This window comes from Amborella trichopoda, chromosome 10 (genome assembly GCF_054954075.1).
Source record: "Amborella trichopoda isolate Santa Cruz 75 chromosome 10, AtrichopodaSantaCruz75HAP2 v2.0, whole genome shotgun sequence".
Classification (NCBI taxonomy): domain Eukaryota; kingdom Viridiplantae; phylum Streptophyta; class Magnoliopsida; order Amborellales; family Amborellaceae; genus Amborella; species Amborella trichopoda.
In genome coordinates, this window is record NC_142345.1 from 45050373 (window position 1) to 45072419 (window position 22047).

At 34.2% G+C, this 22047-nt stretch overlaps 2 protein-coding genes across 9 annotated transcripts; one reads left to right on the forward strand and one right to left on the reverse strand.

The window, feature by feature from the left end:
- Positions 1–4508: 4508 nt before the first annotated feature.
- Positions 4509–10029, forward strand: LOC18447433 (Endomembrane protein 70 protein family). The gene is made up of 2 exons (XM_006857530.4): positions 4509–4616; positions 7270–10029. Exon 2 carries the CDS (start codon positions 7422–7424, stop codon positions 9417–9419), a length of 1998 nt encoding a protein of 665 aa, XP_006857592.2. The 5' UTR covers positions 4509–4616; positions 7270–7421; the 3' UTR covers positions 9420–10029.
- Positions 10030–14856: 4827 nt separating this feature from the next.
- On the reverse strand, positions 14857–21964 carry LOC18447432 (Phosphoglycerate mutase family protein). 8 transcript variants are annotated; one of them, XM_006857529.4, is made up of 5 exons: positions 19758–21964; positions 18798–18897; positions 17600–17779; positions 16196–16313; positions 14857–15145 (listed from the first exon to the last, which is right to left on the reverse strand). In XM_006857529.4, exons 1-5 carry the CDS (start codon positions 20011–20013, stop codon positions 15074–15076), a joined length of 726 nt encoding a protein of 241 aa, XP_006857591.1. In that variant the 5' UTR covers positions 20014–21964; the 3' UTR covers positions 14857–15073. The 8 variants fall into 8 exon arrangements, with proteins under 8 accessions (XP_006857591.1, XP_088705452.1, XP_088705450.1 ...); XM_088849326.1 differs by having other exon boundaries at positions 18826–18897; positions 19758–21096; XM_088849324.1 differs by having other exon boundaries at positions 14857–15160; positions 18826–18897; positions 19758–21095.
- Between the last annotated feature and the right edge of the window lie 83 nt (positions 21965–22047).

A 22047-nucleotide genomic window follows, 5' to 3' on the forward strand; every position in this document is an offset into this window, starting at 1 on the left:
TTGGCTATGTCTAGAATAAATATAAAAAATGCATTATCAACATTTTACCAGCACGTGCCTATAAACTATCATTTATTTCTTTTTTGTTATAAAATTATACTAAAATCCATAATTACCATTTATTTATTATTTGTTACAAACCTCCACTCAAATATTGAACTAAAATTATCATCAAACCATTCTAAAAATATTTATAATAACAACATCATCACCATTTCAAAAATATTTTTTAATAATATCTTGTACTATTTTACAGCATCGTGACACCATGTCTTACTTATTTTACATGCCTTTGACACTTTCATGGAATCACATGTCTTCTAACATGACATTGATTTCAAATGATAAGTCATTGGAATAATAAGATTAGAATAACATGATTTTATTATGATAAGCCTTATTTTTATTTATTTATTACATAAGTATTTCAAATGTCTTTCTATATAATTTCAAATAAACAATATCTATGGTACTAAATTCAAAATCTCTATGGTACGAATTAAAAAATAGAAAAAAGCTTGATTAGTAAATTAGAAGGTTTTGTAATTGAGGTATAAAATTTCGAGGTATTCGAGGAGACTAAAAATGTATGTTATTTCAATTGAGGTTAGAAGTTTCACAGAGACATGAGAGAAAAGGAAATTCATAAAACATGAGAGAGAATGAAAAAACACGGAGGAGGAGAGAGAAAATGGGTAATATGACGAGAGAGATAAGGGGTTTGAGAAGAGTCATGTTGGAGAGAGAAAGAGAAATTAGGGAGAGTCACAATGGAGAGAGAGATAAAGAGAGCAACCAAGGAGAGTCACGATGGAATTGAGGAGAGTCATTGAGAGTGGAGAGAGAGAAATTAGGAATAGTCGCGGTAGAGTTGGGGAGAGTCATGGTGAGAAATAGAGAGAAATTAGGGAGTTAAAGTGGAGAGAGAAAAAGAGAACAATTATGGAGAGTTACGGTGGAGTTGGAGAGAGTCACGGTGAGAAAGAGATGAATTAGGGAGAGACACATTGGAGAGAGAGAAAGAAAAAAATTAGGATGCGAGAGACAGTGAGAAAGAGAGGAATTACGAAGAGACACATTGGAGAGAGAGAAAGAGAAAAATCAGGACGTGAGAGAGAGTGAGATATACGGAGGGGGAAAGAGAGAAAAATGGGAAATATGGTGAGAGAGAGAAGGGGTTGGGAAGAGTAACAATGGAAAGAAAAAGACAGAGAAATAAGGAAAATATGAGAGAGAAAGGATTGGATTTACAAATGGTTATTTTTAAACAAATTGTTTAGATTAAAAAAAAAAAGAATAAAGTGAGTAAAATTAGTATAGAGAGTTAAAAGATATAAAACTTAAGTTTTTTATCATTCAAGATATGTTTTAAAATCTTGAGTGTATTGAGATATGAAACTTAAAAATAAAGGGTATGGAGATATTCTCCTTTTATTATTTATGAAAACAACCCAATTAAATTAAAAACAACCCATTGAGATTAAACAACTAAAATATAAACATGCCCATGCCCTGAAATGTGAAAGCTTCTGAATAATAAAAAAAAAAAGACCCACAAATAAATCACTTGTAGATGTAGAAAATTACTATAAGGTAAAGAAATCGACAAGGAAGAGGGCAATTTGGCAGGTTAGAGAAGAGAGCTAGAATAATAAGTACAAATTATAGGGGTATTTTAATCCTTATAGTCATCTTATTTATTTTAAATTATCATTTTGTATATTTTTTTTTACAGGTACATGATAATACAAAGTATGGATATAACAACTTTAAATTTCCAAAAAATACAAGGTATAATTATGTAAATATTCCACGAATTTACAAGGTGCAGTGTGAGAAATTATCCAAGGGGTGATATTATCCAAACAAAATAAAATTAACGGACAAATCATGAATCCTTTTAAGAAAATAGAAATATAAATACAAGAAGGAAACTCTTTTTTAATTTAATTGATTTAAAAATTTGGGTCCATTTAGAAACGAAACTCTTTTCGATATTTAAAGACACGACAGATTTTATACAAGAAAGAGGTCCCGAGAGTGAAGCTTTCATGGGAAGTGAAAAAAAGGGAAGTCTCACTTCAATACAAATCACTAGGCTCTCTAACTAACTGTGTAACACCAACCAAAAGAAAAACAAAATGAGCTAGATCAACATTGAATGAAGACATTCAGTGTGGGAAAAGTTTATATAAGGGTAGGAAAAGGTTGTTTTGATGCTGAAAAATTTTAAATTCGATAATCTTGATCTCAACATGTATGAACACGAGAAAAAATAGATTTCAAATATTGAAAATAGTGCATCTTGTAATGTATTATCTAAGCCGTCAATTTTCAAGATTTTAAAGTATTCATAGAACTATTTGACCTACATTAATTTTGAACTTTAGAATTTTTTTTTATTAGATATAAAAATAAATTTTCAGGCCATCATAAAGTATTTTATATTAAAACAACATACTTTGACCCTATTTATTTTGGTTGTTTCAGGCCTCGCCCTTATACAGGCCACAACCTTTCATTATCAACCAACAAGATCTCATGCTCTCTTTGAGAAAAATGACTTCTAGGAGTAGTTTTGGGACTTCAATTGTTTGGTAACCCACTCAACTTAGAGACAAACCTCAAGAAAGAGAAACCAATATGTAGATCACAAATGTCTAAAAGAATTAACATCCTAAGATTGAATAGAGATAATTCATTATCTAAAAGCTAAGCTTTTAGGAACTCAGATATGACTTTTAATAAAACAGAATGACGGATCATGACTCGTACAGCCCACACTAATGAATTAAGAAAAGATTTTCATGATGATGATTGCGATTTTAAATGGACATCAATATTTCATATTGAAAAGATCCTCATAACTAGTTATTTCGCTCGAGTGAGCAAGTGTATAGTATGCTTTGTGAGTTCGTATCCCTTTGGTGTTTATATCCTCTATTTTTTAAGACCAAAATATTGAATAAATAGTCAAATAAAAAGAGCTTACTACATGTGAACATCAACCAGTTTCACACGATTACTCTTTCTTTTTCAAGGTTTATCCACGCTTGAAGTATACGCTCGTCAATTTTCAACTTTTTCGATCTTCTAACCATTTAAAATTCAGTCTCAAGCTACCTTATTGTACTGATTATTAAAAATGTACCTCACCTCCAAATTGCTTAATGAAATTTATTGAGTCTCGTACCTATAATTTACCACTTTCTGACTGTTTTGTAGTAAATGAACATGTTATTGACTCGGGCACCCACCAATCCGAGTTGGGAGCTGATTCTTGAGTCGTCTCGTCAAGTATGTTGTGAGATTGTGAGGGAAAAAAGCGAAAAAACCAAGGAAAAAAAATCAATTGGGACCCAAAAAATTGCCCAAGGTCCAATGATGAACTTGGCAATCCATTACCATGGACCCTGGGTTTTGACAATTTTGGGCAATTCCGCAATACAAGGCCATTCAGAAACCGGAGGATCTCAACGTTTGAGTTGGCTCAGGTGATTCTGAATTCAGCTTATCAACTATTATTTCTGAGGCCTCCATCAGGGCTAGCAATCGGCTGGGTTTGCCCTGGTTGGATCGAGCACGAGGAGCCCTAGAATAATAGAATCAAAGAAAAAAAAAAAACATAGGGTCAGTGAGGTCGGCCATGCCATAGCCTTGCCCCAAGCCTGACTCTCAGACTATAGTGGCCCAACCCTTGGACACAGTTCATCACCCAGGACCTAGTTTTGCATGCCCAAGCCGACCAGTCCGCCCTAACTTCTACCACGCATGAAATTGTTTTCAACAATATGCTTCGATATGGTCTTAAATCGAGTGATCTCTTAAGCTGTGCCATCCTTTTATTCGCCCAGAAGGAAAATGGTTTGATAGGGTTGCAGCCTTATCAAAATGAATAAAGCCTCACCTTATAACGTATAAAAAATTGCAATTCAAGTGTTGAAAACACATAGATATCGATTATTTGAGCTTGAAAATTATGGTTGTGCAAACAAATTAGGATTTCAAATTCTAAAATTTTTTTATATTGGAACAAATTATCTAGACCATCAATTTCGATCTAAAAATAAGTATTTACATATCCACATGATCTATACCATTTTTTGAGTTTCAACTTTTATTTTTGGTATTGGAAATTAATTTTAGATCTATCATGAAGATTTTCGATGCCGAAAGTGCTTTATGGATGAAGATTTGAGGCGAGGCTTTATTTTGATTACATAAAACCTAGACCCCATAAAAACTTCATCCAAAAAGAATAGAGGTATCTCAAATTTCCTTACATTCAAACAAGAGATTTAGATGCCCTTAATTTCTCAAATTTTCGTTATCGACGAAATTTCGGCGATTAAATGCCGACCTTAGTGGCGCTAAAAAATCGGGCACATGCATTTCCTCGTCTTACGAGCTTAACCCATCCCCGTGGTTAAATTAACCACAGGTGTTGAACCCGGGTAAAGAAATCAGTTTAGTGTTCTATAATTTCCTCGCATTTTGGCTGACCGGTTGCTCTCTCTAGTGCTCACATTTCCCTGTAAAATTAGGGCTTCGTCAAATTAGGGTTTATTTTGGGGGTTTCAGACTCGTTGAGATCGATTGAAGTGCTGCGGATTCAGGTGAGTATCTGAAAACCCTATATCTTTGATTTATTGCTCAGAGATCTGATTGATTTTTTATTTTTCCTTTTTTGGGTTCACATTTTTCTGCTGTTTTTGCTGGTTCAATTTATTCAATTCTTGAATATAGATTTTAAAGGTGTCATTTATTGTTAATGCAAACAAATTTTCAGCATTGTTTTTGTTTTTGCTATTATTTGATTTTTCATGGAATATTAAGGGAAATATCTTTGCGGTTAAGTTATACGAATCCGACGAGTGTTTTGGGCTTATTTGGCCTAAGTCAAATATCTTCTACCATTTTAGCCCTTTCTATTTGGATTTCATGAAATATTAATAAAAATTATGTTTTACTTCGTGTTATGGGAATCCAGAGAATTTCGTGCCCCAGATCTGTGCTTTGTATCCAAGAGATCAGTTGTCATATTTTAGATTGGGTTTCCATGGTATAAATTTGGGTTTCCATGACCTAAGTTAGTATTTTCACAGTACAATTTAGGCTTCCATTGCTTGATTATGGTATTTTAATCTATTTGTGTTAGCTGTGATGCATTTCTCATGAAATCAGGACATTTAGTAAGTATTTAGTTGCAGATACTGTGTCCAGAATTTTGTAAAGTTGGATATTTCATGGTTTTTTGGGGTGAATAAAAGTGGTATGTCCGTGGGGATTTGGGCCCCTACCCTTTGATGAGAATAGAGTAGGAGACCTCACCATGGGGCTCAGCAATACTACTGCCAAGTCACCAGGCCATTCTCAATATTTCATGGTTTATGTTTGTCTATTTGTACAACAATTCAAGTATTTTGAACACGACACTTATTATTTGAAGCTCAAACATAGGGTTTTGATTGTTTGATTTTGGATTCGGAATTAGTTTATTCTAATGTAAGTGTGTCGTTTGATAGTGCTCTTTTCTGTAATAATATCAGCTTTATATTGAATCTGCTGCACCTTTTTTTTTTGTGTGGGTGTGTGTGGGGGGGGGGGGGGGGGCGGGGCAGGGGGGTTTACAAACCTTTAAAACCTGGATCTGTTAATATGATGTCAAATTGGAGCTTTCATGGCTGATTTCTTTTGGATTTGTAAACCATGTTCCATGTAAAAAGTTTTTTGGTTGATACTGTTTCAAAAAAGAGTGTTCTTTGGTTGGTATGTTTCTGCATTTTGTTCTGTATCACGTGAAACTGTTTCAGTTTGGGTCTTGCATTTCTAGGGAAAGTGTGATTTTCATGGAGGTAGTAGGCATCTGAAGCTTGTTATTTAACCATAGATTTGTCTTTGAGTGCCTTTTATTTATGGAATGCATTTAGTATCTTGGTTGAATCTTTTTTCTGTTTTTCACATTTCTTATGTTGAACTTGGTCTAGTTGTATTAAGTATTTGAGCTATTCATGTTTTGTAATAAGTTCTATGACATTTGGTGAGAGCATTAGATTTGCTGTCATACTGTTGTTCAGTCATTATGACTGACATCAAATGCAACTGAAGGGAAAGCAAGTTTATTTTGTTGAGGTTAAATGGATTCAGGGCCTTATTTCTGGCATTTTCAAACGACCGAGGTTAAAAAATAAGCATGGAAAAATGAACATTGAATAGTTCTCGCACTAGTGTGTTAAGAAACTAGAACTAAATGCGTTTAGTGGCCCAAAAAAAAAAGACTCAAGTCTTTAAATTAGTCAACATTATGCAATGTTGGTGATTGTAGAAAATAGAAAGAAACATCCCACAATGTATGATGATTGTTTTTTTACTTGTTTATTTTTATTTATGGAATGTGTTTAGTATCTTGGTTGAATCTTTATTCTTTTTGTCACATTTCTTATGTTGAATTTGGTCTATTTGTATTAAGTATTTGAGCTATTCAGGTTTTGTAATAAGTTCTATGACATTTAGTGAGAGCATTAGATTTGCTGTCATATTGTTGTTCAGTCATTATGACTGACATCAAATGCGACTGAAGGGAAAGCAAGTTTTTTTTGTTGTGAGGTTAAATGGATCCAGGGCCTTATTTATGGCATTTTCAAACAACTGAGGTCAAAAAATAAGCATGGAAAAGTGAACATTGGATAGTTCCTGCACTAGTGTCTTAAGAAACTAGAACTAAATGCGTTTAGCGGCCCAAAAAAACAGGACTCAAGTCTTTACACTAGTCAACATTATGCAATGTTGGTGATTGTAGAAAATAGGAAGAAACATCCCGCAATGTATGATGATTGTTTTATTACTTGTTTTTTTTTTTGAAATTATATCATATGTTCTGAAGTTTTTTTATATTGTTATAATGACTTTTTCCTGATATTATGGGATCTCAAAAAGTGCCATGAATTGTGAATTGTGGTTTCAGCATGTTTTTAGCTAAGACATTGAATGTTCTGCCAAACCATAGGATCACTTAAATTTAGTTTTGCTGAATCTATTTTTGGCTTTTTAATTGATTCGTTAACGATATGGTATTATGTGTGCATGTGCCATTGGCATAAAGATCTAAAGTATTATCAGGTTTGGCTGTTGATGACTTGTTTAAAATTAATAATGCAGTGTATACATCTGTTTGATATCATACATTCATGCATAGTATTATTTCAGTCCTATATCATTGAAATATATAGATTTGTTTATTCATGGTTGTGATGAATGTTTTGAATATAGGATTGCGCATTTAATTATGAGGATTGCTTTCTTCGCCAATTTAGAAGTTGGGGGTCATATTTTACTGATGTGAAATTAGAACTGAATACCAGCTCAAGTACCTGAGGCTTTTTCAGGCTGTTGCATAGGTTTTAGGAGACACCCTGGGGATCATGCTACAATTTTCAGGACAGTCTTCATCTGTAAATATGATGCTAACTTCCTTTGCCCATTCAGTTTTTATTCTGTTCATATCATATGCCTGTCTTTGTAATGGCTTCTACTTACCTGGAAGTTATATGCACACATACTCAAAGGGTGATGATTTATTGGTGAAAGTGAATTCCTTGACCTCAATTGAAACTGAGCTTCCCTTCAGTTACTATAGCTTGCCATACTGCACACCCCAAAAGGGGGTGAAGAAAAGCGCTGAAAACTTGGGTGAGCTTCTAATGGGAGACCAGATCGATAACTCCCCTTACCGTTTTCGCATGTCCAAGAATGAGTCGATTTTCCTATGCACAACCAAACCCTTGACGGAACATGAGGTGAAGGTTTTAAAACAGAGGACCCATGATCTCTATCAAGTGAATGTGATATTGGACAACTTACCAGCCATGAGATTTGCCACCCAAAAGGGCATGACCATCCAATGGACAGGGTTTCCAGTTGGGTTTTCCTCAGGGAATGAAGACTATATCATCAATCATCTGAAGTTCACAGTCTTGGTTCACGAATATGAGGGAAGTGGGGTGGATATTATGGGCACTAGCGAGGAGGGTATGGGGGTGTTTACAGAGGTGGATTCAAAGAATGCCTCGGGGTTTGAAATCGTGGGGTTTGAAGTTAGTCCATGCAGTGTTAAGAGGGACCCTGATGCCATGTTGAAGCTCAAGATGTATGATCCTGTCCCACCTGTGACCTGCCTCTCCGAAATCGACGGGTTTCAAGTTATCAAAGAGAAAGAGAGGATCTCCTTTACTTATGAGGTGGAGTTTGTGCTCAGCAACATAAAGTGGCCTTCTCGATGGGACGCATATCTCAGAATGGAGGGAGCTCGGGTTCACTGGTTCTCTATCTTGAACTCTCTCATGGTGATCTTCTTCCTGGCTGGCATAGTCTTTGTCATTTTCTTGAGGACAGTGAGGAGAGATCTCACCAAATATGAAGAATTGGACAAAGAGGCTCAAGCCCAAATGAACGAGGAGCTCTCAGGTTGGAAGCTCGTGGTGGGCGATGTGTTCAGGGAGCCTTCTCACTCGAAGCTTCTCTCTGTGATGATAGGAGATGGGGTGCAAATAGCGGGCATGGCAGTGGTCACCATTGTTTTTGCAGCTCTAGGCTTCATGTCCCCTGCATCAAGAGGAATGCTTCTAACTGGTATGATCCTTCTCTACCTCTTCCTTGGAATTGCTGCTGGTTATGCAGGCGTGAGGCTTTGGAGGACCATGAAGGGCACATCTGAGGGTTGGAGGTCGGTTTCCTGGTCCATTGCTTGCTTCTTCCCTGGCATAGTTTTTGTGGTCTTGACTGCCCTAAACTTTATTTTGTGGGGAAGCCATAGCACTGGAGCTATCCCCATCTCTCTATATTTCGTGCTCCTCTCTCTATGGTTTTGCATCTCTGTGCCTTTAACTCTCTTGGGCGGGTTCTTGGGTACAAGGGCTGAACCCATTCAATTTCCTGTTAGGACCAACCAAATTCCTAGGGAGATACCAGCTAGGAAATATCCGTCTTGGCTTTTGGTTCTTGGGGCTGGTACCCTACCTTTTGGGACCCTTTTTATCGAGCTCTTCTTCATAATGTCAAGTATTTGGTTGGGTAGGTTCTACTATGTCTTTGGGTTCTTGTTGGTTGTGTTTGTGTTGCTCGTTATTGTGTGCGCTGAAGTGTCGGTTGTGCTCACGTACATGCACTTGTGTGTTGAGGATTGGCAATGGTGGTGGAAGGCCTTCTTTGCGTCAGGTTCGGTCTCTCTATATGTTTTCCTGTACTCAATTAACTACCTGGTCTTTGAGTTGAGCAGTCTCAGTGGCCCTGTTTCAGCGATCCTCTACCTTGGGTACTCTTTCATCATGGCCTTTGCCATCATGCTTTCAACTGGAACCATTGGGTTTCTCACATCTTTCTACTTCGTTCACTACCTTTTCTCCTCTGTTAAGATTGATTAGGCATGGAAAACTACTAGGATTGAAGGGGAAGTGTCAGAGAACCCAACCCCAATTCCCTCCCCCCCTTCTGTCTCTCTCTTTCTCAATCATCAGTTGACATTAGACCAAAGAAAAAGTCTTAGCTGATATCTCATGGATATGAGGAATGCTCCTTCGTACGTTTTACCAATCTCTTGCAACATCTTGCTTTCATCCCCAACATTTCAGTTCATAATATATCTGCCTTTCTTGCATCCACAAGCGCACACTTTCTGGTATAATTAGAAAGCCTTTCTTGTTATGGACCCAATACGCCTTTCTACCACACCTCTAGTATGAAGGGTTTTGTTCTTTTCAGTGGATCAGATGTTGTTGCCGATACTATCTCGGGTTTTGGTAGTTATATGTAATTCAGGGGTGTCTGGTCCACTACATCTATGGGTTTTTGACCTTTTCTTGTTTGAAAGCTTTGTTGCATATTGAGTAATAACTTTGTACTTTAAAAGAAAAGTGTGAATGGAGGGTTAATACTGTGCACCTATCTGCTACAATGAATGTTTTAGTTGTCATTTGCAGCAATGCAACTGTTATTTGATTATGGTTGTATTAGAATCGTGATTCTTATTGGCCATTTGTTTCTATGGTTTCAGAATTATATTGTTTTTTAATTATTAGTTCATGTGGATTGCTGATCCCAAATGATTGGCATAAGGCTTGGATGAAGGTATTATTATTTCTTGTAGATTCATTACTGCGAACTACTGGCAATTTTCGTTTCTATCTCCTTGACACTACGACTAATTTGTCGTCGTTGATTTGGATGATGGGTACGTTATGTAATCTTTAATTTTTTGTTCGTTAGAATTTCAGGGATTAGTTAATAAAAATATCGGGGATATATATATGGGCAATGATTTCATGCAACGGTTTGCAACGGTTGTATAGTAATATGATGCAACCTTTAGAAATCATGTTATAGCCATTTGTTTGATCCAAATTTTGAAATATACATTATTTTTTTTAACCCAATAAACATAGGCCGTTCACTTTGATGAGATGTTTAGATCTAGACTTTAGAAGGAATTTTTTCATTTCCAATTTTTTTGGATGGTTTTATTATCATTAGATGAATAATGTGAAAAAAGAAAAAAAAAGATTTTAAGTTTATAAAGACTAAGATCTTGAAATTCACCGAATGAATGGACTAGATTTGTTTTCGGAGGGAACTCATTTTGACTTTATCTAGTCGTATTGAATTTTTTTTGTTTTTTTGATTAATTATTGAGATGAAGACAGTGTGTGTGTAACATTTTGGGTCATACAAATACCAAAAAAGAAAAGAAAAGTTCAATTTGAACTCTAGATGAAGTCAAAATGAGTCCTTGCCAACAATGAATCTTGGCCATTCATAGGATGAATTTTAAGATTTTAGCCGTTACAAACTTAACATCAATATATATATATATATATTTTAACATTGTTATGTTAATAAAGCCATTTAAAAGAATTGGAAAAGGAAAAATTATTTTAAGACTTAGATTTAAGCATCTTATCGAAATGGATGACCTATGTTAATTGGGCTAAACAAATACTTTATAGGTTGTGCTTTTAAATTTTTATTTTTTGTGGTTGTTCGTTAGAATAAAAAAAGTGTATATTTCAAAATTTGAAAAATGCATGTATCGTGCTTCTGATTTCTTTTTTGATGAACTCCTTCACCTACACAAACCCTCTCTAGTAAAGTGTCCATACTTTTTTAATTTATAGAGAATGTTTATCGATGAAATATGAGGGTACTATTAATAAAAAATGAGAAATATGAGATTGTCTATAAAGAGGTATTATATCTTTTGTATATGGAGGTCACAATCATTCACGCTCATTATATGTTAAATTGGATGATTTGGGGTAAGTTATAAAATTTAACTTTTTTTTTTTTTTGTTTTTTGGAATTTTGAGTCTATTCAATGATACTCTTACAACCACTCATTTTAAATCTAAGAGACAATAATAATTATGATTTTCATGTGTAAGATATAAATAGTTCCTTTGTAGATAATCTCGAAAAATATGAGTGGTATTGCTAAGTAAAAGATCAAATATTCCTAAACTAAAGGAAAGATGACAAATATAAGTGATATTGCAAAGTTAAAGATCAAATAATCCTAAACTATAAAAAAGGTGAGCGCGTATGCTATACTCCCATGGTAGTAAAGGTTTACTGCGGACGAGTTTTTTCATCTAAAATTTTGTGAGCCACTAAGATCATTAGATAATTATTTTTAAAAGAAAATACTTGGATTTTGAGTTTAAACATTTAGGTCTTGCCCTTGATAACGAAACAATCTCTATGTTATCTCAAGACATTATCTTTATTTATTTTTCTTAAAGTTATGCTCAAAATTTGGGATCCTGAAAGTATTTTTAAATGAGTTTTTATCATCATCATTATATCCTTTCTCTAATAATATATTTTTATAAAAGCTGAATGACGGTAGCTGATCGAAATAATTGAGAGAAGATATGATGAAGATGATAGTTTCATAAAAATAAGAAAAGTTCTGTTAAAAAAAGATAATTGAATATCACTGTGGGCGTTAGATGTTGTCCAACAATGCCATCATACCAGCCATATGGGCAAATATCGCTACACAAGCAATACAACCAAGTTTCTACCGATTGTGGGTCCTCGTTTAGATGTTTGTCCAATATGAGCCAAGCCCGCATGTGTAGAAACGCGGGGCCTTTTAATAAATATACTTTTGAGATGGATTTTAAGACTTAATTTTTTAAGACATTTAATCACTAATATGGAGATCATAAATATGACAAGATAAATAATTTTTAAAAATTAAAAATAATAATTATAATAAGAAAACATTTGAACAGTTAATTTCTATAGATTTTAGATAAAACACTTACTTGTATCTATCTTTTAAGATAGATGCGTTACTCTTTTTGGACCCCATATGTACAAATGCGTTCAGCCCGCAACAATTTTCCTTAAATATATTAAGGGAAAGTCAGGGACCTACCCCAACTACAACATTATGAGGTGGTTGAGGTCTAAAAGTCGCCAGTATTCATTATCCTAAAAGGCTTTTTTTCTTCCCACTTTCATCTTTAAATTGTTTCGGGACAAAAACACCTTTTTATTGAAGGGATTATCGGTAAAGGGGCTATTTATTTATTTTATATAGAGGTAACAATCATTTTTATCTTTTAAATTTCAAAATGGGTGATGGTAGGAGACATAAAACTTTGAAAAAAAAAATCTTAGATTTCATGGCGGGAATGACTCAAACCATCCGATTTGACGTACAAGACTTATCACAATATTGGTAGACAAATTTTTTTTATTAAATAAGATCAAGAATTTAAATTAAAATTTACCCCTTTCTTTAACTCTCCCGCTTTTTCTTTTCTCTCTCTCTCCCTAAAACTCGCTCGCGAAGTTTTCTCTCCCAGTCTCCTTCTTCCCCTTTCTTAGTCGCCGGCTCCCCAGGTCACCAATCTGCTGCCCCTCTCTCTCTCTAAAACCTCCAAAGCCATAGTGCTGCTACCCCTTTCTCTCTCTAAAGCTACTAGCGCCAATCTGATGGCTCTTCTTTCAGCTATCATTGCCACTCTGCTGCCGGATTCTTTCTCTCTCTAAAGCCACGGGTTCCACTCTGCTGCTGCGCCTTTTTTCCCTGCCCTGCCCTGCCCTGCCCTGCCCCTCGTGCAAACCACCACCGCCATTTGGTCTCCGCTGTGGGCCTCAAATTGCTTGGAATTTGGCAGGTCCCCCGGGCATTTAGCCGGCACACGCTGTGGTTCTGTGCTCATGGAGAAGAGGAGCTTCATGTGGAGAGAGTAATGGCGTGGAGAAGGATAGGTTTGCCATGGGTGGAGGGGACGGGGGTATATATGAGAAAATAAGTGATTTGGGGAAATATATAAAATGTAACGGTCAACAGGGGGATGGTTGTGTGGGTTCTTGTATCTCAGGGGGATCCTGTAATTTTTCCTATATTTTGTGTGCTTGGGGAATCCCAACCATCAAATTTTAAAAAGTTGGCAGGAAACTAACAATAATATCTCACTAAATAGTGCCTGCTAGGAAATATCAATTACACATTAGATCTAACCTAATAAACATATGCTGTAACCTCCAGTTACTTACTAAAGAATAATATTTAATGTAACTTAAAATAGTTTATGATATTTTTGTTGATTTTAATGCTTTCCAAATACACTCATTATATGTACATACGGACTTCAATAAGTTTCCTCGAATGATATATCCACAATTTTCATGTTGAGATTCCACAAAAATCTTAATCCCTCCTACTACCATATAAGGTTGCAACATAAGGAAAAGGTTTATATAAGGTTGCAACCTTAAAATAAATGTACGATTGCAGATTCATCTCAAAAATTTATTGGAAAAAGGTGGTTTTAATTGATTATCTCCACATCGAGATTGTATGAATTTGACAAAAAAAAAAAAAAGATTTTGAGCTCTAAAAATATTATATCATAAAACACATTATCTAGATCATCCATTTTCATATATTTATAAATCTATTTGATTTTAACCATTTTTAGAGTTTAAAATTTTATAATTAAATAAAAAAATAAAATTTGAGATAATCTTAAAAATGTTTTACACCAAAATTGTATTTTATGATAAAATTTGGAGATGCGCCTTAATTGGATTGTTTAAGATTGCAACCTTTTAGAAACCACACCATTTATATATATATATATATATAGTTTGTGCCATAAAATCATCGATAAAGTGACCATGCATCTAGAATAACTTTAGCATGTGTTTCATGTTATAGCTCTATAGAACAATCAAATTAAGGCGTAGCTCTAAATTTTATCATAAGATGTAAATTTGGTGCCAAAATTTTTTAGGATTGCTTGAAAATCTATTTTTACCTCTAATTTAAAAATTTTAAACTCCAAAAATGGCTCTAATCAAGTAGATCTATAAGTATATTAAAATTTTGAAAATAAACCGTCCAAATAATGTATTGCAAGATGCACTGTTTTTTAGACTCAAAATCTTATTTTTTTCATATTCATCCATTTTGATATCAAGTTAATCAATTAGAGGATTTTCCAACATAAAAACAACCTTTTCCGATGAAATATTGATATGCACCTTAATTCTATATTTTAAGGTTGCAACCTTATATAAACTTTTTCCATTAAATAATGTCGAAACAAAGCAATGTATAAATAATCACAATGTGTGATGAAAACATGCTCTTGTTTATACAATCTCAACGTACGATGGAAATGAAGCAATCTTTATACAATGTGGCTTGAGCACAGATCTGAAAACATCGAAGCAAGTTTTTGAAAGCTTTATAGGATCCAAACTTGCGCTTGATTGGCTATAGCGTTCACCATTGCAACAACACATCTCACGGTAAAATCCCAAGATTAAATCAAGTGTTTCAGATTGTCATCGATAACAATTTTCATTCGTTGCATTGAGAATGGCCTAAAATAATTCAATCCTCATGCTTTAAATACACTCATATTCTGTTTTAATATTAGAAACTACAGAGAAAGTAAAACTTCCAGAAAAATAAAAGAATATTATTACAGAAACTCAGCTAGGCTGTTAGATTTATACGTTAAAAATACAAGAAAGAAAAAATGAACAGCAAAGATCATCACCCTTCTGAAGCATCATCTGGTTTCACCACACCAAGAAGTCTCCACCCACCGAGGCCGGTAGAGAATGCCTGTACATGAAATGTCTGATGAGAGAAAGAGCGAGCAATAAGAAAATAAGTAACAATATAATTATTAAGCAAGGGGAGTGATTTCAATGGTTTCATAGTAACAAAACAACAGCTCCAAGCAAGAACCATGTTAGAAGCATTTGTATGATGCTATAGTTTGCACACACACACATACACATACACACACTTTATCTCAAACATCAATCTCATAAAAAAAAAAGGATTTACACCATAAAAGTCCAAATAACTCAAAATGAATGTAGGTTGCGCATTTGGGGGGCACATACATCTGGACCTTTTTTTTTTCCCAAAATTATTTGTCGATAAGAATTACTAGAGCAGAATGGCAGAATGGTGAAACAGGTATAAGATTCATGCAGCCGATCCCAAATTGTTAGGATAAGGCTTGGATGATGATGATGATGATGATGATAATCCATCAATAAAAATTGTTCATCGATATGGTTATCTACAAAACTTGGAATTAAAAGAAATCTCCCCAAAGCCGTGATCTAACTGTCCCATCAAATCTACCTACATTTCATTGGGTTAAAAAAACTACTTTAAGAGAGTGTTCATTGGGAAGACAGGAGTATATATTTAAAATTAGGCGTCAAATAAATACCCCTAATATGGATTTTGATGGAGTAATTTCATTTATCACTATGAAATATAATAAAACTCGTGCGCCAGATTAACTCCCCATAAAGTGTAGTGTGACAATAGAACACTCGTCAGCTTTAATAAACATAATGTCATATATGCCCCGTCTAAAACCATTCTCAATTTTCTTTACACAAGCATCCATCCATTTATCCATGCATGCATCAGCGATATACACAACCAAATCAAGGGCTGACATTTCTTGAATGTAAGGGGTAAGAAATAGTTGATAGTACACAACAAAGAAAATGTATAAAGGAAAAGCCAACAAAAATTGGGTCATCAGCATCATTGAAGTGATGTTTGATAACCCAAAGAGTCAAGGTTTCCCATAGTTCATGGGCTTATGGCATTCCAACGCTGTAACAAATCAATCTAGTTTCTTACCTCCTCCCAAGATCTTCCAGAAGCTTCTAAAAGTGCAGCATTACATGTCTTAAGTTCTATTGGGGTGCCAGACAACATGGATGCGGCTTCTTCCCACCCTCTATTATGACCCATACACCTGCATAAATAAAATGTGTTATGATCATATTCTATTTTTCAACAAAGTAACTTAGTAGTCAAGAAAGTTATTTATTACAATTAACTTGTGTTTATGGTTTCTTGGACGGAGCGTTCAGATTCCGGTGCCCTTCAATGAAACATTGGATTCAAGAAGCTATTTTTACAACTGAGAAATCTGAACCAGCCATTCAGAAACCAATCAGAGAACATGGCAAATATGAAATGCAATATTAGGATAATATGGGGATATTCTGCCTCGAGGATATAGGTTAGAATAAATACCACGCATAAACAATTTCACAAAAGTATTTACCATTATCTTTCAACAGAGTTAACTGTCATTCTGTCTACAAAACAAAAAAAGCGAAAATACATTTCCATAATTTACTATAGTTAAGATTTATGGGTTTCATCTAATAATTTTTTTTTTATGGGTTTGATTTTTGAGATTCGCCTTCATCAATGCCTTCAATGCATGGAACCAACCATTTCAAAACCCTTGTAGACAAGCAAGAAAAAAATATTCTTCAACAATCACGAAAAAACAACAACAACTATAACAATCAAAGCATAACACGTGTACAACAATTTAGTTTCTGAGGCTGGGAGTATTAATGCAGTAGACAAACAACTTTCTACAACAATCTAAGCCTAAGACCCACACATACGCCAATGAATTACCATCAGACATTATACGAGTAGTAGTAATGTGAAATAGAGAAGCTTACAAACCTCGAAACACATTAATCCAAAAGATGTAATTCTTCCATATAGCAAGAGAGAATAGACATGAAGTCGGATTCCAATAGTTGGCCACTTTCCCCATAAATATAATAGAATATAACGATACACCTTATGTACATTGAGAAAGAAAATAAGCAAGAACTCTTCAATATAGACAATGTTGGTTGGTTGGTTCTGTGAGTGGGTGTGCATGTGTTCTTCCTTCCTTTCATCATACTTTAAGTATGTTTTCTTGTAGCTTTCTTTTATTTTTCTTGCTTATTCTAATATTATCATTCTTAAACATTTTATCATTTATCTTTCTTCAATATTTGACAGTAAATTTTCTTTTTCTCTTATGATAATTTTATGCTCTTTTTGGTTTTGTGTATTCTTCGTGTTGTGGTGGCATTATTTTCTCTTTGAAAGGTTTGTTGCATTATTTTCTTTTGTTCTTCTTAAATAATCATGTATTGCTTTGTTGTTTTGGTTTTAACAAGCTTTTGAAAATTAGCAGCTAGTAATGACATAAGAATCATACTTCATACTTGAAACACTCACATAATTGTAAGTATCTCATCCCTTGAAATTTCGCAAATAACCTCTTGCAGATGCTCTGCAGTCTGTCCATCCATGGCTGCAATGGAGTAGAAGCTCGCCACAAAGCGCACCTCTGCTTCTAAAAACCCTTGAACATGCTCCTGCATAATCTGAAGTGTCTCCCTTGTTCGAATGGCATCACTACAATATAAATATGACAAACTTTCAGTTAAGATTACCAATATGATAGCCATTGTATCTGGAGATTTTACATGGTTAGTGATAAAGTTTATGCCCAGAGACTTGCTTCCTCAATTCTCTCTTTTTTTTAAAAAGAGTTTATGCTTTCCAATTAAAAAAAATGATGAAGGAGTACTGTATTGGGATCGTATGATCCCTTAGTAAATCCTTATGCAAACAATAAAAAGCATCCACTTTCCAGCTTCCATTAAAAAATATAAAAACATTTGGGCTCAATCGAATCATGTGGTTCCACCGGCCTCTCCAATACTTGACAGACTCAAATGTTTGTCGAGGTTTGCTTGAGTCTGCATTAGTTAAGTTTTATTATGGGATTCAACTCCAGTCTCTCTTAAGTCAAGTTGAACCGAGTCTTTAAAGACTCGCTGGAGTTTCACATTATATTTCAAAATTAAACCTCTGAAAAGAAACAGTGGCTTGATCTGAGTTGGCTACTCCCACTTCACTGTTAGAATTTAACCTAGACCGGGGACAGCCAATACAGTTCCAGAAGTAGTGCGATCGATGTCATCCCCAATCTCAACTCATAATAATCATAGATGGACGAAATATGGTTTACAGCAAAGATCCCTAAAAGTTAGGTGCTCATTAAGAACTTTACCACTAAGAAATTAAAATATTTCAATAAAAATGCCATATGATATCCTTATTAAAAAAGAGCAGTCTTATTAGAAGCCTATTAGTAAAGCTGCAGCATAAAGTATAATATAATACAAGATAAAGTCCCATTAAGCACAAAGCATAAGACCAGTAGGTCCAGTACACAATGCCATCAAGATCAAAATCAACTAAAGATAATTCTCGGGCTTTAGTACACATATCAACAAATGCAGATTCTACAAATCATTAAGCATATAGAAGAATAGGTTTTTTGCTTGAAATAAAAAATATGATGTTATAAAAGAAAAAGAATAACTCATTTTCTTGTAATATAATGCAATTTAGAATGCAATCTAACCTAGAAAGAATGAGTTCAGGCACCCAACCCATCCGATGAAGCTTGTGCGAAATGTTCATGGCATCCACACGACCTGCTTTACTTAAAGGGCGATCATGGTCTGTATATATCGATGACAATGGCATCAGGATCCGGGAAAGTACCATATGAAACATTATCATCCAAAAACTCTCCATTAAACACTAGCCAATCCAACAACAAGAAAGAGGATAATCAGTGGAAACGGGATAAATGATCTTTACACAAAAAGTAATATTTTCTATGTATCTTTTTCATAATGGAATCTTAGAGTTCTTTCTGAAATCATATATAATTAGTAAAAAACGAACACAAAATATCGCCAGCAATTAGACATAACTAAAGACACCTACTTCTATAAAAAAAAATAGCTAGCAGCCCAATTCAAGAGAAAACCAACTAGAAAATTTGAGCTTCTTTCTTGAAGAACCTCATCCTCATCCATTTGCCATTTAAGGAAAAAAAAAAAAAAACATTCAATATGCTTGAGAATATGTCAAATTTTCATCTTAATTTAACTGACATTTTTTGTTTTGAGAACAATTTAATTGACATTTTTCAACACTAGCATCAATAAACTCAAAATTGACAAACAGACGGATAATATAAACCGAAAACCAGGTAATATCTTAATCTGACAAAATTTCATAGCATTTTAAGAAAAGGCCATTAACAATGAACACAAAATTCTTTCAATAGCATAAATCCATGATAAAACCCCTAAATCACCAGCCTTCCATCAACTTACACACACTAAACCCCAACCAAAACGACCCAAAAATACAACAAAAAAATCATCACAACCAAGGGAACAGTTTACCGGCAGTAATTTTATATTTTTGAAAAAGTAAGACAGTAGTAAATAAACACAATTCCGCAGAATAGTAGAGATGAGCAACAGATATATTACAAAAAATGGAGTTTTTGTTAGGGTCAAATTACCTCTTAAAGTACGATCTTTCCATGAGCTTTTGGCATGGCGGAGAAGAACAAGGCGACGAGTAACTGGCTCTTCTTTTGCCGAATCATTTAAAGTCTCTCCCTCTGTGTCACTAAACATAGATTTTACTCTGAGTTTCAATGGCTTTCTTCTGTGAAATTCGAAGAGATTAGGGCAGAAAGAGGAGGAAGAGAGGGTTCTTCTGCAAAAATAATGGAAATAAGGGAGGGAAATAGTGGCGCAACCCGTGTCACTCATACTCGGCTTAGCACCTTCCTGATATATGAAAGCTTTCCACTCGCACCACTCTCTACTTATATATGAGCTAAAATGAAAGGCTGGGTTTGTACACAGCCTAGGCTCTAAACAATCATATTAGAGCCTACCTTTAAATAGTGTCGACCAATGTGATTTCACTTGAAATGTTTGTGATAGCTTTATAATATATTTTTATTTTTATTTATAAATTTTAAAGCTTAAAAAATAGTGTAGATCAATCGACCTATAAAAACTTGAAAATTTTGAAAATTGACGGTCCAAAAATGCATTACAAAATATACTATTTACAAAACTTGAAATCTATTTTTTTTCTCATGTCCATGGATCTTGATATTGAGATGATCAATTTGAGGATATTTGGACATCAAAATATTTGCTTGAGAGGAGATAATCGTTTATGAAAATTGTTCTCATTTGTTGAGTAAGGGAATTTTTTTGAAAAATAATAAGGGAATTTTTTTGAAAAATAACCCACCCATAATAGGATTAACAAAAATATTCAATCTAAAATATTACGTTCTTGATCTACGGATGCCCCTAAAAAATTGTAGAACTACGCATGCCCCTCAAAAAAATGCAGTTTGCATACGGACGCATCGGTAGGTGTAGAGGTAAGGTGCACCTTCAAATTTTATCAAGGTATATAATTTTGATGTAAAATGTTTTTAGGATTATCTCAAAATTTATTTTTATATCTAATTATAAAATTTTAAATTTAAGAAATGGTTAAAATCAAGTAGATTTATAAACGTAAGAAAATCAAAAAAATGGACGGTGTAGATAATATGTTGTAAAATGCACTATTTATAAGACTTAAAATCTTTTTATTTTTTACCGTCATACATCTTGATGATCAATTAAAGGGTTTTTCAATATTAAAACTCCACAGTTCTACATTATAAGGTAGCATCTTTATATAAACTAAAAATATTTTATTCTATTTTATTATTACATGAAAAGATTTGTGCTCCCATGGGAGTTACAATGCAAGTTGTTCCCTTGAGCAAAATTCATTTGAGGAATATTTTTTGAACTCAAAATTTGAGTGTGGCCTCTAGAGCCTAACAACCAACCAACCTTGAAGGAAAAAAAATATAGTACTCTCCATATGCCCAAAAAAATTAACGTCCCCAGAATTAAAAAAAAAAGAAAATGACTTTTGGAGGACAGATCTAGGTATTCAAGAACTTAAAATCCAAATTTTTTTTCTTAATAATAATTAAATGGATCCTAAAATTCTGCATCAAAGGAACCCTCCCAAGTTACTCTTTTGCTCAAGGGAGTTGCTGTACAATATATGCTCCCTTAGGAGCATGATATATGCAGCCTATTACTAGTAAGCTATTTCAATCAAAGCGGTTAATTAGAAGGACATAACTAACTCAAGCTTGGTCTTTCTCCCTATGCATATTTGGTTCTCCCTCTCTGGGAGAAAACGAACTTTGGAATCTAAAATTTTGAGAACTACATCAGAATAAGTAGATATAAGTAGATAGAAAAAGTTGAAAAAAGGCCTAGGCTTTACAAAAAAAGTTAAGCCTCATCTCAAAACTTAACTAAAATTGCAATTCTAATGTCGAGAAACCTTCAAATCGATCATCTTGACCTTGATTGAAGGATTTCGGACCCTAAAAATAACACATTCTAGACCATCCATTTCTAGTGTTCACAGATCCACAAAATCTGTATCATTTTTTGGGCTTCAAATTTCATATTCAGCAATGAAAATTGATTTGAGAGCCATTATAGAGATTTATGATGCTCAAAGACAGTTTCGAGTTGAGGCTTTACTTTTTCTCAAAAAACCTAAACCTTATAGAAACTGCAGATGATCATTTCAAAAGAGAATTTGCATTTTAAGTTTTCTAAGATCATTTTCACAAGAGAATTTGCATTTTATGTTTTCCAACATTTAGACCTGTCCCTTAAATAATTGGATAGTCCCGATTCAATCTTGAGATATTATCCTAAAATTGCTCCAAGATTGAGTTTGAACAATGTGCTCCTGTGAAA

Excerpts from the sequence above, each read along its gene's own strand:
- LOC18447433 (XM_006857530.4), top strand. The coding sequence starts at position 7,422 with ATGCTACAATTTTCAGGACAGTCTTCATCTGTAAATATGATGCTAACT.
- LOC18447432 (XM_020675487.2), bottom strand. The coding sequence starts at position 20,013 with ATGAGTGACACGGGTTGCGCCACTATTTCCCTCCCTTATTTCCATTAT. Across the intron at positions 16,314-17,599 it reads GATGAGATACTTACAATTAT|GTGTATGGGTCATAATAGAG; the intron begins GTGAGTGTTTCA and ends TTATTTATGCAG. Across the intron at positions 15,161-16,195 it reads CTGGAAGATCTTGGGAGGAG|ACATTTCATGTACAGGCATT; the intron begins GTAAGAAACTAG and ends TTCTCTCATCAG.